This window comes from Nuphar pumila, chromosome 12 (assembly GCF_984573655.1).
Source record: "Nuphar pumila chromosome 12, dmNupPumi1.hap1.1, whole genome shotgun sequence".
In the NCBI taxonomy this organism is placed as follows: Eukaryota; Viridiplantae; Streptophyta; class Magnoliopsida; order Nymphaeales; family Nymphaeaceae; genus Nuphar; species Nuphar pumila.
The window spans coordinates 18159018-18175932 of record NC_143260.1 but is presented as its reverse complement, the minus strand read 5'-3'; the positions used below and the strand labels follow the sequence as shown (position 1 = coordinate 18175932).

Below are 16915 nucleotides of genomic sequence, written 5' to 3'. Positions count from 1 at the left end.
CGACTGCCAATTAAACATTGTTGCTAGCAAAATCTTAATGTTCAAGGGTATAATGGTCAATAAAAAGTCAAAGCTCTTGCCAAAAAATCTAGCAGAGATAATTGGTTTTGTCTTGGACCAAAACCATGCTTAGGGTTTGTTGGAAAATTACAATATAATAAGGAAAGTGAAAGTAGCACCTGCTTTCTAGCATAATTAAAAAATGCACGCATTTGATGGAGAAGTTTCAAAATTTACTTAAAACTTATTTATGTTTAAATTTCTACACTGGCCTGGCCTATAAATTAACATTTTATGAATCACTATTTTTCTCTTTCGCTCTAGAACACAATCTTGCCTTTTCATAAGTTTGAATGGGAAAGAAGATGAACTAAGAAGGCTCCCAAACCTAGATTCGCATATAAAACCAACGGTATAGACTGTTGAAGGGTAAAAAAGTAAGTCTGTCAGCGTCCAAATCTACATGGAGCCGAATTGTACTCGGAGGTTCTTTCCGGCGCATAAGCCGATGTCGAGCTAAGTCAAATTTGGTTAAACATAATGTCGTCATATTAACAACATTTGCTTCCTAAAAATAATTCAAAGTTTTGGTTTCAACAATAATTTTGGCAAAAGACAAGCGGAAGAAAGCAACCTCCATGTTGACACGGACACGTAACCTCCCGATCAACCAAAGACTGATCGACTGAGCAGAGCCGAGTGCAGTCGTCTCGCACACACCGCAGTCTACGGTAGTCGCGCGGCTCGGAAGACTCCATGCGACGACTGCACTCTCTCCCTCTATAAATACGTACCCAAAATCGGATGCCCCCGTCTCGCCCCTACCACTCCACGGAAAACGAAGGTCCTCCGGCGACGGCGATTGATCTTCCGGCGGGCACGAACTGGGCGATGGAGAAGTTCCTCGAGGAAGACGTCATGTGCTTCGCTGCCGAGCCCGCTCCTGATCACCTGCCCGCGATCCATACCCAGGCGACAGCGAATAACGAAACTTCCCGGACTAGGTCGTCTCCGATAAAAATTCCGGCGAGAAAGGGAGGGAACCTCCCGGTATTTGAATTGTCGTTCTGCGGTGGCGATGGTGGTGCAGAATGGGAGCAGGAGGAGGAAATGGTGCCTCCCCATGTCATTGTTGAGAGGCGGTTCGCTGCCGGAGGTAGCCGGAGGACGGCGTTCTCGGTCTATACGGGCAACGGGAGGACACTAAAAGGGAGGGATCTGAGGAGGGTGAGGAACTCGGTGTTGATGAAGACGGGCTTCCTGGAGGGACGACTGTCTTTCTGAAAGTTTTCTATTTTCTAGTTGTATATTATTTTCGCTCTTTTTTTCTCTTGATTTATTCGAACGGCTTTAGCTCAATCGTCCATGCAAATTTTGTATACAATAAATAATTCGATGAAACGTAGACAAAAAAACAATCAGTGCTGGTTGACAGTTCGGATTTCCTCATCGGATTGCCAGAAAATTTTTCCGGTGATTCGTCGTAACTTTGTTTACTGAGATGTACGTTTAGGACTCATGAAATGTAAAAGCGGAGAGCATAATCAGGTTTTCCTGTAAAATTTTGAATAAAGAATCCCTTTCTGTCTTCGAATCGGTTGTGGACATGCAAGAAGCCAAGAATTGGATTTCGATGGATCCGCGGGAAGGGAAAATCCGAGCCTTTGTATGATCCGTCTGAGTCGAGCCTAGTTTTTGGATACACTCACTTATCCAGTTTATGTGGGCAACTGGGCGCGCCCAACTGTACTATGAAAGACAAAAGCCTAGTCCGGCGCGGACTCACCGTCTTTCGAATATAGGAGTTTTTTTTTTTTGACAAGGAACCCTCACCGACATCCGGGTCAATTAATGGAACCACCCCCTGCGAGTCTTTCGAATCAAAAAGTTGTTTTGCTTGACTAATTGAAGTCTTTCTGGTCGGATCTTGCTGAGCTAAGGTATGGTGAAGATTCGCGGCCCATTCTCACCGAGTCATGGGAAATCGTTAACCCAGGTGGGTCAGGAGCTATGGCCAACCTTGATTGACCCTAACTGTATTCAGGTCCAGGTTTGGGGCCAACCTGATCTACTTGTCAAGGTCCCGCATCATATCTCGGAGCCTTGAGGATCTAACTAACATCATTGCATCACAGGTCTTAGGATTCGTAGTATGTGAATCTCTGAGTGCCCATATTGAATATCTGAGGATTGGATTTGGCAGGGAGCTCATGCCAAATTTAGGGTTTGTTCAAACATGAAATCTCAGATCGGCGGGTCTGAGATTCAAAAATGCCTCCAGATGCATGAGTTACTCGCCCAAGCAATTACTGGATGTGCTCTGGCCAACTCGCCCAAGCAATTACGGTTCAAGTTGGTACCCAAATGAGTTGCTGTTTGAGATTAACTCGGTTCTTGCTAAAACTCGGCTCTAACTCGAGCTAAACCATTCAACTCGGCCGCATTCCGAGTTGATCAAGAACCGGCCACGTTGGGCAAGTATTCTACTATTTGTTATTTAAAGATTGATTTAAAAAAGGAATGGTAAAAACGCATCCCTCATGCTTTTTGTCTCCTTGTTCCCCCTCCCCCTCCCCCCCCCCCCCCCAAAAAAAAAAAATCTATTTATTATCATTTCTTCCCTATATCACCTAGTCTTTGCGAAGAGGTAATCAGGTGAAGGATAAATTATTAATGGAAGCATAATTATGGGGTTGAGCAGTCATCAAAGAAAAAAAGTATTTTTTGAGAAAAAAAAGGTAACCACCATATTTCAAAACCCAAAATCACGATATTTAGTGAACCATATTTTCTTAAATAATGCCTTATTCAGAATATATATATATATATATATATATATATATATATATATATATATATATATATAGAGAGAGAGAGAGAGAGAGAGAGAGAGAGAGAGAGAGAGAGAAGAAGAAGGCCTTATTCAAACTATATTAAACCCATGCACCCAAAATAACAAGCATTATTGATTTCTTTTTTTTTAAGAATAACACACAATATGTTGATGACTATACATGCTTAAACAATTTTGTGGATTTGTATACGAAGCCTAAACACTTCAAAAAATAAATCTATATGTACTCTAGATATGATTACTCTATGATATCAACTAATTATCAAGTGTGCCTATTATATCTACTTTGGACTTTAAATATATATGCTGAAGTAAATAAAATAGATTGTTATAAAACTTGAACAAATTTACTTCAAGAAGTTTTAAAGAAATCTTTGTTGGTTTTTAATATTTGATTGATAGTTTTAAAGACTGCTGAAGATAGGAGTTAGCTCCAAGTCTAATTTTCATTCTAATTGGAAATTTTCAGCATGCTAGTTGTACTTTATTTTATTTTCATATGTTTTTTTTAAATATTTTAATTTCTATATTTTTAGATATTTTACTTTTAAAAATATAAAAATTAAAAAAAAAATCTAAGTCAACCAAGTTGACTCACCGAGTCACGAGTTGTACCCTAACACTAAAAAAATTGTTAATTAACGACGAAAATAATTCATCGCAAATTTGTGACAGATTAACTAGAGAAAACAAGTCGTCCCTAAAATTGGAATTAGCGATGAAAATATTCTATCTCAAAATTCATCGCTAATTAGCGATGGATTAGAGACGAAAACATTTTGTCTCACCCTCCATCACAACTTCGTGATGGATGAGTGACAGAATTATTCCGTCACTAATTAGCGATGGATTTTGAGACAAAATATTTTTGTCGCGAATCTATCGTTAATTTTCGATATAAAACGTTAAGCTAGGGCACGAAATTCTCCGCCTGCGAGCGATGCCCGAACCCTCTCCCTTTTGTCGCCTTTCCCGACCCGCCGCCGTCGGTGAGCACAACTGCCGATGACAGCATCGTCACTCTCTCTCCTCCTCTCTATCTCCTGTTTTCCCTGTGGCCACCAATGACCAGAGCTGCCGGCAACCGCGTCGGTGACCTCTCTGTCACCATCGCCCCCTTTCGCCATGCCGTAGCCGTCGGTAACCATACTCGAGAAAGATAATTTCACATGCACGGTTGAACAATGCATCATTATTACTTATTTATTTATTCTCTTTTTTTTTTCTTATTTTGATCAGTCTATGTCTTCAAAAAAAAGAAAAGAATCGGTTCACCCTTTGTTGAGTCAACCCAAAGCCAATGTGGACTGGGTTTGGACTGATCTAGGACTCATACCATACCCACCAAGGAAAATAGAACCCTTCAATTTCCTATGGTGGTCCAATCTGAACCCACCAAGGAAAAACGAACAACTCGATTTTTTTGTGGTGGTTCGATCCCAATCCTTCGTGCAATCTGGGTTTGGATCAGACCCTTGGGTTTAGTCCCAAAACCCAAACCCAAATAGTCCAAAGGATCCGATCCTAAACCTTCATAAACATCTCAATACAGATTCAGAAGAATTGCACAAACATCAGTCAATAAATGTACATGCAACAACAGTTTACGCTATTAAAATTTAACTAGCAAATATCAGCTTAAGTCATTACAATTTATGAAACGCAACCGCCATACAAGGCATTTAAAACTTCTGCACGCCTAAACAGATCATGTTATACAAAAAGAAAATAGGTCATGCTATATATATATATATAAAAGATCTCATACATACCTACGATTCATTCGTCCCTTTTTATTCTTAATGCATAACCATGCATGGCCCACATGATTGGCTTAATACACAAATTTTAACAGACCATTAAGTCCAAAAGGAGACGCATATATCTATGAAATCCGATTTGTGAAAAAGAAATTTCTAAACGAGCTATCTCACATATCCAATCATGTTATAATAAGAACAAATCAAAACAGTTGAGTAACCTAGCTTACTATCCTAAAACATTCCTTCTCAAACAGATATATTTCTGGTTTTAAAATCTCTTTTCTTAAACCTACGAGAGATTTGACCTAAGCTAGATTTCTCGTATATCAGAAGGGAGAGAGACCCGTATCTTGTAGGGTGATTTGTGAAGAAGAAGAAGAAAAAAAGAAGATGATGGTGAATCTCAAATTTATTATTTAACACCTTGACCTCTGTTTGAGGTCCAATACGTACCGCTGGATACTGTTTTTAAAATAATCGAGAAAAACACCTCACTCTCACCAAGGCCATTAGTGTAAAACTCCATATCCCTCTTGCCCAGGAAGGATTACACCCAGCTCCCCAGCTTCGATATATATACACACCCCTGGGTTTCAAACTCAACTTAGTGCATTTCATGAGTCGTCCCTACTGCTGCATATCATTTTTAATGTAGTTCTCAATTACTCGAACCACATCCAAGACTGACTAGGGCTTGGATCCTACTGGCCACGGTGGTTTGGGTCTGGATCGGGTTGCTGGAGCCTGGTGATGGTTCGAGTCGTCCATGTTTAAGAGACTCGATTTTTTTTATATTATTACTGGAACCTTATCTAAAAACTCGGGTTCCAATCTGAGTCAAATTCGGATTCGCCGCATTTGAAGAAACTCAGCTGACATTGTGCGTGTCTTGACCGTAACGGTCAGGTCAAGAAATGGCAGTTCATTTTTTCTTAATGACTTGTATTAAAGTCAATACCCGGCCGGCCGGCCGCGGGTCGACACAAGTAATGGGCTCCACCTGTACAATTTTTTTTTTTTTTTTTGCTTCGTCACTAAGCCAAGGAAAAAAATCTCTCATCACCGACCACATATTGGAGGTCTCTCCTGCCCACAGAGAGAGTTAGTTCGTACGCCCCAGCTGCAACTTTTCGGTTCCCATACATGCATGGATTGTGATATTGCTTCTACTTGGAATGTTGGATCATGGAGCCCTTATGGGTCCATTGTTATAGGTGACATCTTTGGTAGTATCAGATTACGTCGGATATCCAATCGAACCTAGCTAATCCATTTCATCGTATGTGGGAAGCCCCGTATAGGGGTATTGATCCGATTAGCTGCATGGTTGCGTTCGTTAGGATTTTACAGCTGAATTCAATAGATCTGAAATATATTTGAACCTGATTAAGACCTGATTTATTGTAAGCTTGTTTTACAAGAAGATTTAGACAAAACGATGCTTGGGAGCCGAGGGGTTTCAGATATGTAAAAGGCATCACAGACTGAGTTGGACACTGATGTGGACCCAATTGTGAAAAAACCCAATCCACATTCACACTCCCAATATCTTGAAATGGATCCATGCATTGCTAACCCAAATCCAAACCCAAAGCACCAAGTACTCATAGTGGATCCAATTGGTATTGCTCCAGATCCAATTGATGCTACTTCATATCCAAGCTCCAAGCCCCATCCAGCTGTTAGACCCACCCCTAAGGCTTCACCTCCTCAGATCAGTTATGTGGAACCCATGCGTTGTAGCCACCTCATTTCAGCACTAAAGGCACAAATGAGACCCGGATCCATCAACCCAATCAAGAACTAGGTGGCCCACATGAGGTGGCGACTTCTTATTTTTTTAGAGCATGGATGAGTGTGTAGGGTTTAAAAATGAAAGAAGAGGCGTTTACTAAGATTAGCCTAGGTCTTAAGAGGTGTTTACACAAGTCCATAGGCTCGTCCAGATACCTAACGTGCCTGTGACTTTGTAAGTGTGTTCGTCATGGACAGTGCAGTCCATCACACTTTTGTTGTTACTTGGATGATTAGTTACATGGGCTTTTGGGTGACATGACCGTATTTTGTTTGTTTGTGATACAATCTTTGTTCAAAGGCATATTTTTGGATATGAATGTGTTTGTTCAATATTCGAATAACTATTCTGTACGATCTACCGTTAATTCCCATTACTCTCATCCACAATCATAGGATTCCAAGTCATCTCTCAATGCTGACATGTGACTCTTTTTTCTTCTGTTCTTTTTGCATATACCTCTGTGCTTGTCATGTATGGTCTTTCTATGCTCCAACAAACATCTCAAATTAGGCCATTCTTATAGAGTCTCCAATCCACATGAAACCTTTTTTTCTTCCTTCTATTTCTTGATGTATCGTCATGAATTTCAAATGGTAAGTCCAATATTTTTGCATATTTTTTCTTTATGCTTATTTCTTTCCTTTTATTTATTTTATTTTACATGTCTATTTTCTCGCTTAGTGATGCCCTTTTGTTCATTACATTTGTTGATTTTTTCTTCATTGAATGTGTTTGTTTTTTCCTTCCTGTGCAGGAACCAGAACTCCATTTGAAATACACACATCAATCGTATGTGAGATTCCAGAGAATATATCTTAAAAGTGCCCACATTTTCCTTATATAGTTGGGCTCATATTCTCCTGGTTATGGATTCCATCAGGGCAGTCTTTACTCTTTAGTTCATTCTGTAATTTGCAGTTTGTCTCCGCAACAAACGTATTGTATTATGTTAATGCTTTAATGTACAAGTTTGCATTGTCAATAGAGAAAAAAAAAAGACAATGAAATGGCATCAATCATCCCAATCTTTACTCTTTAGATATGTACTATTCCTCATAAGCAAGGTTGTTAAATGCGATGAGCCGAAGCGAGGCGTTGAGCCTGCGGTACTGAGACGTACACCTCTCACAACATGAGATGATTTCAATATTTTTAATATATGTTTGTTTTTTACACTTCTTTGTTTGTTTTCCTTGTAGGGTATGGGCAGATAAAATATTGAAGCGTACGCCTACCTGATTTCAATATTTTTAATATATGTTTATTTTTTACACAGTACCTGATTTCAATATTTACCTTAGGCGCATCACTGCAACGCCTCGGTACCTTCAGCGTGCGCTTCGCCTCTGAAGCTTAAGCTTCAGGTACTGAGGCGTACGCCTCTCACAACACTGCTCATAAGTGTTTCTAGAGTTTGTTCGTGTCTATTCATATTTCACCTCAATTATTACTCTGTTGCCAAATTTTTTATTTTTTTTTACTAAGCTCCCCAGTCGTGCTATTTTGAGCTTGCTCTATCTCTCTTGTGCCTCTCTTTACAGTCTGCCTATCTCTGGCTATCCATCTCTGCGATGCACGACTCATACCAACATATGTGAGATTTTGATAAATATATCTTAAAAATGCTCACAATTTTGCATATGGTTAGGCTCATATTCACTTCATTCTTGGCTCACCTTTGGTCATCAACTCTTCTGCCTTACAAGATTGCACTGTCAGTTACAACATCCACCAAATGACTATGATCAGGGCAGCCTTGACTCTTTGGATTATTATGTAATATGTAGTTTGTCTCTATTATAAATATCTTGTATTATGTAAATGCTTTAATGTACAATATTGCATTGTCAGTCGTGGCAATGAACAGTCAGCAAAATAGCATCAAACAACCCAATATTTACTCTTCGTGCTCCCTCTGATACGTTCATATTTTTGCAGATTCATACTTTTTAAGCTTTAGATGATATGTGTGGTACCTGTGCTAAGTACCCCTTCTTATGGGCCTCATCATCATATGTCATTTTCTTGTTGCGAAACACATAAATTATGGGTTCTTGGAGGGTACCTGTTATTATTAATTTTTTTTTACTGCCTTTCATTTGCTTTAATGAAGCTTTAATTTTTGCATCTAACAACGTTTTTTTTTTTGTCATGTGTTTGAAGGTATATATGTCTTATTTTTTTTCTTGTTTTCTTTTGCAAAAGAGATCGTAATACATTTTGAAGGTGTCAATTGTTGGGAAGGAGAAGAAAACGCATGATGTTTTGAATGTATTTCATATGCTAATGTATACACAGATGGTCGGGGGAATAGTATGCATATACAATAGTGTAATGTATTAATGTGAATGTGAATGATATGTAATGTGGTAATGTATGCATCTTCGATCAACAATTGCTAAAGGATCACTATAAGATCAACTAATAAATGTCAAAGTCATTCGCATCATATGTACGAAAAACGTGAGTTACCTTAGTCTGAATTCTAAGTCATTAGCATCCACTAATCCTAAAAATAATGCTATTTCATAGAATAGCTTCAAGATATCACAATATTTCTTGAATACCCAATCGCTCGATTTTCCACTAAATATGAATATTTTTTATAATTTTACCTTTTTACTAAAACATGAAATGATGAAACTCACAATTTCAGCGAAACTAAGAATCACCTATACTATTATAGCGAAACTTATCATCAACGAAACAGAGATTCACCTATACAATTTTAGGGAAACACAACGGCTAGTAAAACTAAATTTTGCAGTTGCAATAGAATAGTGAATAAAACACATTTAAATCCAAAAGTATTTAATAAATGAAGATAATATATGAAAAATAAAAGAGATCATCATAATAGGTAATTAGAGTTTAGATTATCGCCAAGAGAGAGAGAGAGAGAGAGAGAGAGAGAACTTCAAAAGCCCAAAAGTCTGAAGCCCAACCTTGATTGTTTGATTACTTAACTCTCAGAACCAGGTTGCTTGCCCTCTTCTCAAAGTGGCATGGCATCAAAAAAACCTAAGCATCAATGATAAGAATAAGAACTAAATGTGCAGATTTATAGTCTTTACTTCTTGTTGGTTTTTTTCTAAAAAAAAAAACTTTTAAAAACTAGATTCATTAAATGCCTCAACTTGAACGTTTAGGCCGAATTGACACTGGGTTTTGGAAAAAAATAAAACAAGTTATTCTCAATTGGTGTCTCGTTAGATACCTATTTTGGAACGAGTCAACTCGATGACTCAATAAGTTTGCCAACCTTTGTAGTGGTGGTGGTGGTGGTGGTGACGACAATAGTGATGGTAATGACGATGGTGGTGGTGGTAATGATGGTGATAACAATAGTGATGGATGATGATGGTGGTGGTTGTAATGTTGGTAATGGTAATGATACCCGTGAAGACACGGGTAATGGGGGTGGAGTGAAAGAAAAGTAATTGTAAGTAAGAAACAAAAGTCTCACAATTTCAGCTAGTTTACACTATTTGGATTTGTTTTCACTACCGGAGGGTGTTGGAGGTTTTCAGGTAGTTTAATAATTTTTTTGTATCTTTGGCTTAAGTTTTTATTTCAGCCATGTTGGATCCAAACGAGGCTGAGAGGAGGGGGTACCACTTTAAGTTTTTGGCTTAGGTTTTTATTTCAGTCAAACCGGCCTGATGGGTGATCAGGTACATCAGCATACTTAAACTTTAAAATCATTGCATCAAATTAAAAAAGCAGTAGTTTTACGTGATGCCCAAAAGTCAAAGCTGCACCACAGTTTTTCAACAAAGTTTTATCCTGTTTCATGTCGAGGCAGGGCGGGGCTCCCGTTTTCCCTCAGTCCATTGCCATCCCTAAAGAAGGATTGGGGACGGGACGGGACGGGACGGGGCAGAGCAGGGTGGGGGCAAGGCGGGGAGCAGGACAGGGACGGAGCGGGGTGGGGGAAAGCGTAAGTTCATCTCGGCCTCCATCCCCGCACGGGTTTTGATTTTAACCTCCATTCCCGATTCATGTTCTCAATCCCCTGTTCAAATGGGACGAGACAAGGCGGCCCCCGTTTCCTCCTGGTCCACTGTCATCCCTATTCTTAACTGAATGGCATCAATCCTTGAAATGGATGGCAGAAATTCGTTGAACCAAGAAGCTTTTAGTATGTTTGGGTGCCACTCATATTTTTGATGAACCAAGGCTCTTAAGACAGTTTTCTGTCCAAAGCTCCTTGGACCTGATCTGCTCTCTCTAGCGCAATGGAGGTGGCAGATTTGGACTTCACACCCCACCTTTTAGTTGTTTTTTCTTTCAACTGTATTTTAACTGCCTGAGCCGAGCCAAGCTAGCCTGACTCCAATTCCAGTTGATATATATATATATATTGAATAATGGTGTTGACCCACATCACGAGCCATGTTTGAGCCTTTGTTCCTCTAATCGAGTCAAGCTCGAAATGCTCAGACTCGGCTCCTGTGCAGCTTAACTGTCTCAGAGTCCAGAGACTCTAGCAGACATACCCATATTTCAAAAGGCACTTGCTTGACTTCTGAACAAACAGAGAAAATTCAAAAAAGAAAAATTCTTCGATGGAAGGAAACTCACCGATAATATTCGGATTACTAAAAATTATTAGGAAATAAATCTCTAGAACCTTGTTGGCACGTTTAAAAGATATTAAAATTTTAGTAAAACATTTTCACATAGTAAACCTGGTTTGGAGAATTACGGTGGGCACAAACCCACAGTATTCTCACATATTTGGTGAAAACACGATGCAATCACCACATGACTGCTGAGGGTGCGAAGAGATTCAAAACATGCCAAACCTGGACTAAATTAAGAGGAAGGGTCATTTTCTGTAAGGCCATGGCCCGTTAGCTTCGTCATCCGTAATACATTTAATCAGGTATTGGCGGTCACACACACTTGCCCACTCGTACGCCTGCGTTGTGCGCGCGCGCATACACACACACATATATATATATATATACACGGAGAAAGCTTAAGAGGTATTGGCGGTCATCGGATGAGCACGTGCGATCAACAGCGTGCATTTTTTTTTTTGGGCAAGGAAGGCCTTTAGTGACGGTTGTGACTGGTGCTAAAGGCCTTACAGACATTTTAACTTAGCGGCGGGTCGTGACAGCGAGCAAACTACACTAGGATGGCTCATGGCCTCTGACTTCATTGGGTGAAACCAGTCGACTGACTATGCTAAGCCCTCTCGTGTGAAATCTTCCATCATCTCAACTTGGGATGACTGGCAAGAGGAGGAACCACCTTGCTGATAGGGATACGTGTATATCCCCAAAGTTGAAAGTGCCCCAAAAAAAATTAGATCAAGCACAATCAGGAAGAGAACCAAATGAGCTCAAAGAAAGAAAAATTTGCCGTACCTTCAAAAGTAAAGCACAACCCATCAAAGCATTGTTGGAATAAAACAAAGATATATATGCAGCAACAATATAAAATATTAATTTAACAATGGAGTAAAATATTGAAAATCTTTAACACAAAGTAAAAACAAAAGGTGAGAGATTACACATCTGGTACAACCTCCAAGACTCTCTATTTATAGCTAAAAAGGTAAACCTATAATTGTCACTTCCTCATTAATAGCCACTACTCATGACCCATTTATAACTCATGAATTACATAACTTACTCCTTAAGTTTAAGAACCATAACACAATCGTGGATTCTAAAAACGCCTCTGACGCATACCCACTAACCCATGACTTATGGTTACCTATTCACGTAACCCCCTTTTTGCATCATATTCTATCACTCCCCTTTGATGCAAAACTCGATACACCTAAAGTGGATCTGAATTTTACAAACTTTGAATAGCTAAGTGCTTTTGTAAATCCATCTGCAATTTGGTCATTTGTAGAGCAATATTTCATTGCTACAGCTCCATCGGCAACAACTTGTCTGATAAAATGATGACGCAACTCAATATGCATGGTTCGTCCATGGAACACAGGATTCTTTGTCATAGCAATGGTTGTTTGATTGTCACAATAGAGTTTCGTTGCATTCGCCTGTTCTTGATGCAAGTCCGCCAAAATTCTTCTTATCCAAATAGCTTGACATACAGTTGTATTCGCAGCAACATACTCTGCTTCTGAAGATGAAAGTGCCACTGTTGCTTGCTTCTTTGACATCCATGACACGGCTCCTGATCCAAGATTAAAGATGAATCCACTTGTGCTTTTCCTGTCATCTACAAAACCAGCCCAATCACTGTCAGTAAAGTCATTTAATTTGAACTCATAAATTGATTGGTACCAAATCCCATAATTAGTGGTTGCTCGAATATAACGAAGGATCCGTTTTGCTGCTCCAAGATGATGTATCATTGGACACTGCATAAACCTTGAAATTAGGCCAACAGGAAACACGATATCTGGACGAGTCTGTGTAAGATACATTAGCCTTCCAACCAAACTTCTATACAACCGTTCATCAGCCCTCACAGTACCATCATGTACTGATAATTTCTCATTAGTATTCATAGGAGTGGAACACGGCTTGCATGACACCATGTTAAACTTCTCAAGTAAGTCTAAAGCATATTTTTCTTGAGAAATAAAAATACCATCAACACTTTGTTGAACTTGAAGTCCAAGAAAATAGTGTAACAACCCTAAATCTAACATTTCAAATTCATGCATCATGTCCTCTTTAAATTTTTCAAAAAGTGTACTTGACGAGCCTATATAAATTATGTCATCTACATAAACACAGACAATAAGAAAGTCAGTACCTGATCCTTTTACATACAAAGTGTGCTCACTCTCACTTCTGTGAAATCCTCTTTGCATTAGGTATGAATCCAATCTCCCATACCAAGCTTGTGGTGCCTGTTTAAGGTCATAAAGCACCTTTTTCAACCTGTACACTTTCTCTTCCTTCCCTTTAACAACAAATCCCTGAGGCTGACAAACATAGACCTCTTCTTCCAAGAACACATTCAAAAATACAGATTTTACATCGAATTGAAAAACTGACCATTTCATATGAGCTGCTAATGCCAAAATAATTCTAACAGTTTCAAAACGTGCAACAGAAGAAAAAGTTTCTGAAAAATCTACTCCAAATTCTTGAGCATACCCCTTAACGACTGACCTTGCTTTATATTTTTGCACGCTCCTATCTGCATTATATTTAACCTTGTAAACCCATTTCACACCAATAGCATTTTGACCTGTGGGTAAATCTACAAGTTCCCAGGTATTATTTTTCTAAATGGCTACCATTTCTTCTTCCATGGATCGTACTCATTCTTGTTTCTCACTAGCATCCTCGTAGCACATAGGTTCTTCAACCAACAAGGCAAAAGCACATGATTCATAAATCTCTTTTATGGATCTTACCTTTTTAGGCGACGAGTCTGTGTTCTCAGTATCACCATTATTTTGAGACATACTTGTTGAGGTTTCCAACGTCTTATCAGATGCAAGGGGAATGACCTCCATTTTTGACTTATCTGCATCTTGATTCCAAGTCCAAGAGCTTAATTCATCAAAAATAACATCACGACGAATGATTAAGCTCTTAGATGTTGGATTATATAATCGATACCCCTTTGTTGTGTCACTATAACCAACAAAAATGCATTTTTCACTTTTCTTATCCATCTTGCTACGATCACAATAATCGATCAAGGAATAAGCAACACAACCAAAAAAATTTAAATTACTTACATTTGGCTTCCGCTGCCACCACGCCTCATATGGAGTCATGTTACGCACAACTTTTGTTGGAGATATATTGAGTAAGTATACTGCTGTGTTCACGGCTTCAGCCCAAAATTCATTCGGGAGTCATTTTTCAGTCAACATGCTCCTTGCCATTTCCACGACTGTACGATTTTTTTGCTCAGCTACACCATTTTGCTCTGGTGTTTTTCTTACTGTTAGCTGCCTGTGAATTCCATTCCTTTTGCAAAACTCTTCAAAATCATTAGACAAAAATTCTCCCCCTCTATCTGTATGTAGACACTTTATGACATGCTCACTATCCTTTTCTGCAAAAGCCTTGAATTCTTGAAATTTTTTAAATGCTTCTGATTTTTAAGAGAGAAAAAACACCCAACTCATGCGAGTAAAGTCATCAGTAAGCAATAGAAAATATCTACTATTATTTAAGGATGGAGTGTTCATGGGACCACAAAGATCTGCATGAACTAACTCAAGAGGCTTTCTGGCTCTCCACACCTTTCCGATGGAAAATGATAAACGATGTTGCTTCCCATATATGCATCCTTCACAAATTCCATCATTACACGTTATACTAGGCAATCCCAAAACCATGTTTTTGGTTATTAGTATTTTTAGCCCATTATAATGTAAATGGCCATACCGTAAATGCCAAAGATGTGATGGCTCATCCTCTTTGCCAATTAAAGCAATATCATTCACGTGTGTAAATTCAAGAGGAAACATTCTATTAGGTGCCATCTTGACTCTTATAAGAGGTTCAATGTCCATTCTCCTTTTTCTAATTTCACATATTCCTTCATAAAAGTTAAGTGCATACTCATTCTCAATTAATTGTTCAACACTCAATAAATTGTATGATAAACCAGGTATATAATAAACATCATGAATCATTCTTTTATTACCTGATTTAACATCAACTTCAATAGTTCCATTGCCTTCACTTTGTACATATTTGTTGTTTCCAAGACGAACATTCATTCTCATGGACTCATCAATATTGTGAAAAAGTCTTTTTTCACCTGTCATGTGGTTACTACACCCACTATCTAGAAACCACATATTATTAACATTGGTTTCAAATTGTGCAAGGAAAAGATTACCTTGTTCTTGTTCTTCAGCAACATTAATCTGCTTTTTTAATTTCTCCCAACACCTTGCTTCCACGTGCCCATACTTCTTGCAATAATAGCATTGTTTGTCTTTATAATTTGGCCTTTGATTGCTTCCATTGTGCCGACCCATTTCAAATCTTCCACGACCACGACCACGGCCATGATATCCTCCTCTACCTCTTCCTCTTCCTGGATATTTATTCTCTAAGGTACCTTCGTCACTCGTTTGTTTGTTGGAAATTTCTACCTTGGCCTGAAATGCATGTTCAATGCTTTTTTCGGTTGACCTGTTCAATCTAGCCTCATGTGCCAAAAGAGATCCCAATAATTCGTTAATCGAATAATTATTCATGTCCTTAGATTACTCTATAACTGTGACGACATGATCAAACTTTGGTGGCATGCTTCCTAGGATTTTTTCTATTACCTTTTTATCATCAATTATTTCTCTGAATGTTCTCATTTGATTTACAATAGTAGACATTCTAGAAAAGAAATCTTTCACGAGCTCATTTTCTTTCATTAGCAGGGTCTCAAAATCTCTACGAAGTGTTTGGAGTTTTACAGTGGTTACCTTACTATCTTCATGATAGGCTTCCTTCAAAATAGTCCATGCTTCATTCGATTTGGTGGCTGCCGCAATTCGAGGAAAAATACTTTCAGTCACGGCTTGCTGCAAAATGAGAAGGGCTTTGGCATCTCTCTTAAGCAACTCCTTTACTTCACTTGTTGCCTTTTTGTTGCTTTTGACCTTTGTGTCTCTACAAAACCATTTTCAACTAGATCCCAAAGATCTTGAGAGATGAAAAACGTCTTCATCTTAATACTCCAAAATTCATAATTTTCTCTATTAAAAATGGGTATCAAGGCATGTGAGAGATTTATAGAGTTCAGATTTGTACCGTTAGACATCGTGAATTACACCACGTAATTACCAACCAACTTGAAGATCTGACTTCGGCAACGATCTTCGCAATGCTCAAACACGCCCAGCTCAATCGATCATCGCTCTGATACCAAACTTGTTGGAATAAAACAAAGATATATGCAGCAACAATATAAAATATTAACTTAACAATGAAGTAAAATATTGAAAATCTTTAACACAAAGTAAAAGCAAAAGGTGAGAGATTACACATCTCGTACAACCTCCAAGACTCTCTATTTATAGCTAAAAAGGTAAACCTATAACTGTCACTTCCTCATTAATAGCCACTACTCATGACCCATTTATAACTCATGAATTACATAACTTACTCCTTAAGTTTAAGATTCATAACACAATCGTGGATTCTAAAAATGTCTCTAACGCATACCCACTAACCCATGACTTATGGTTACCCATTCACATAACCTCATTTTTGCATTATATTCTATCAATCGTGGATTCTAAGATCCAGTTAGGTTCAGCTTAAACTCATATTAGATCTAATAAAAATCAAAACCCTGATTCAGAATAAATTCTCAAATCAAACTTTATTCTGATTCCCAAATAATACTTGAATTATAATTAAATTTATAACTAAATTTTGAATAATATTTTAGCCTTAATTTACTATTATTTCTCATAAAGTATCAAAAAATTATGGGTTTTACAATGAATATATATATATACACACACGTAGTCTTCTTATAAAATATATTTGTATCTCTTCATAGAATTAGATATGAGATCTTATA

General features: G+C 38.3%; 1 protein-coding gene across 1 annotated transcript; it reads left to right on the top strand.

Moving 5' to 3' along the window:
- Window positions 1–804: 804 nt before the first annotated feature.
- On the top strand, window positions 805–1284 carry LOC149820182 (protein S40-7-like). The gene has a single exon (XM_089981763.1). It carries the CDS (start codon window positions 805–807, stop codon window positions 1282–1284), a length of 480 nt encoding a protein of 159 aa, XP_089837889.1.
- The last annotated feature ends 15631 nt before the right edge of the window (window positions 1285–16915 follow it).

Coding starts and splice junctions, on each gene's coding strand:
- LOC149820182 (XM_089981763.1), top strand. CDS start 805: ATGCCCCCGTCTCGCCCCTACCACTCCACGGAAAACGAAGGTCCTCCG.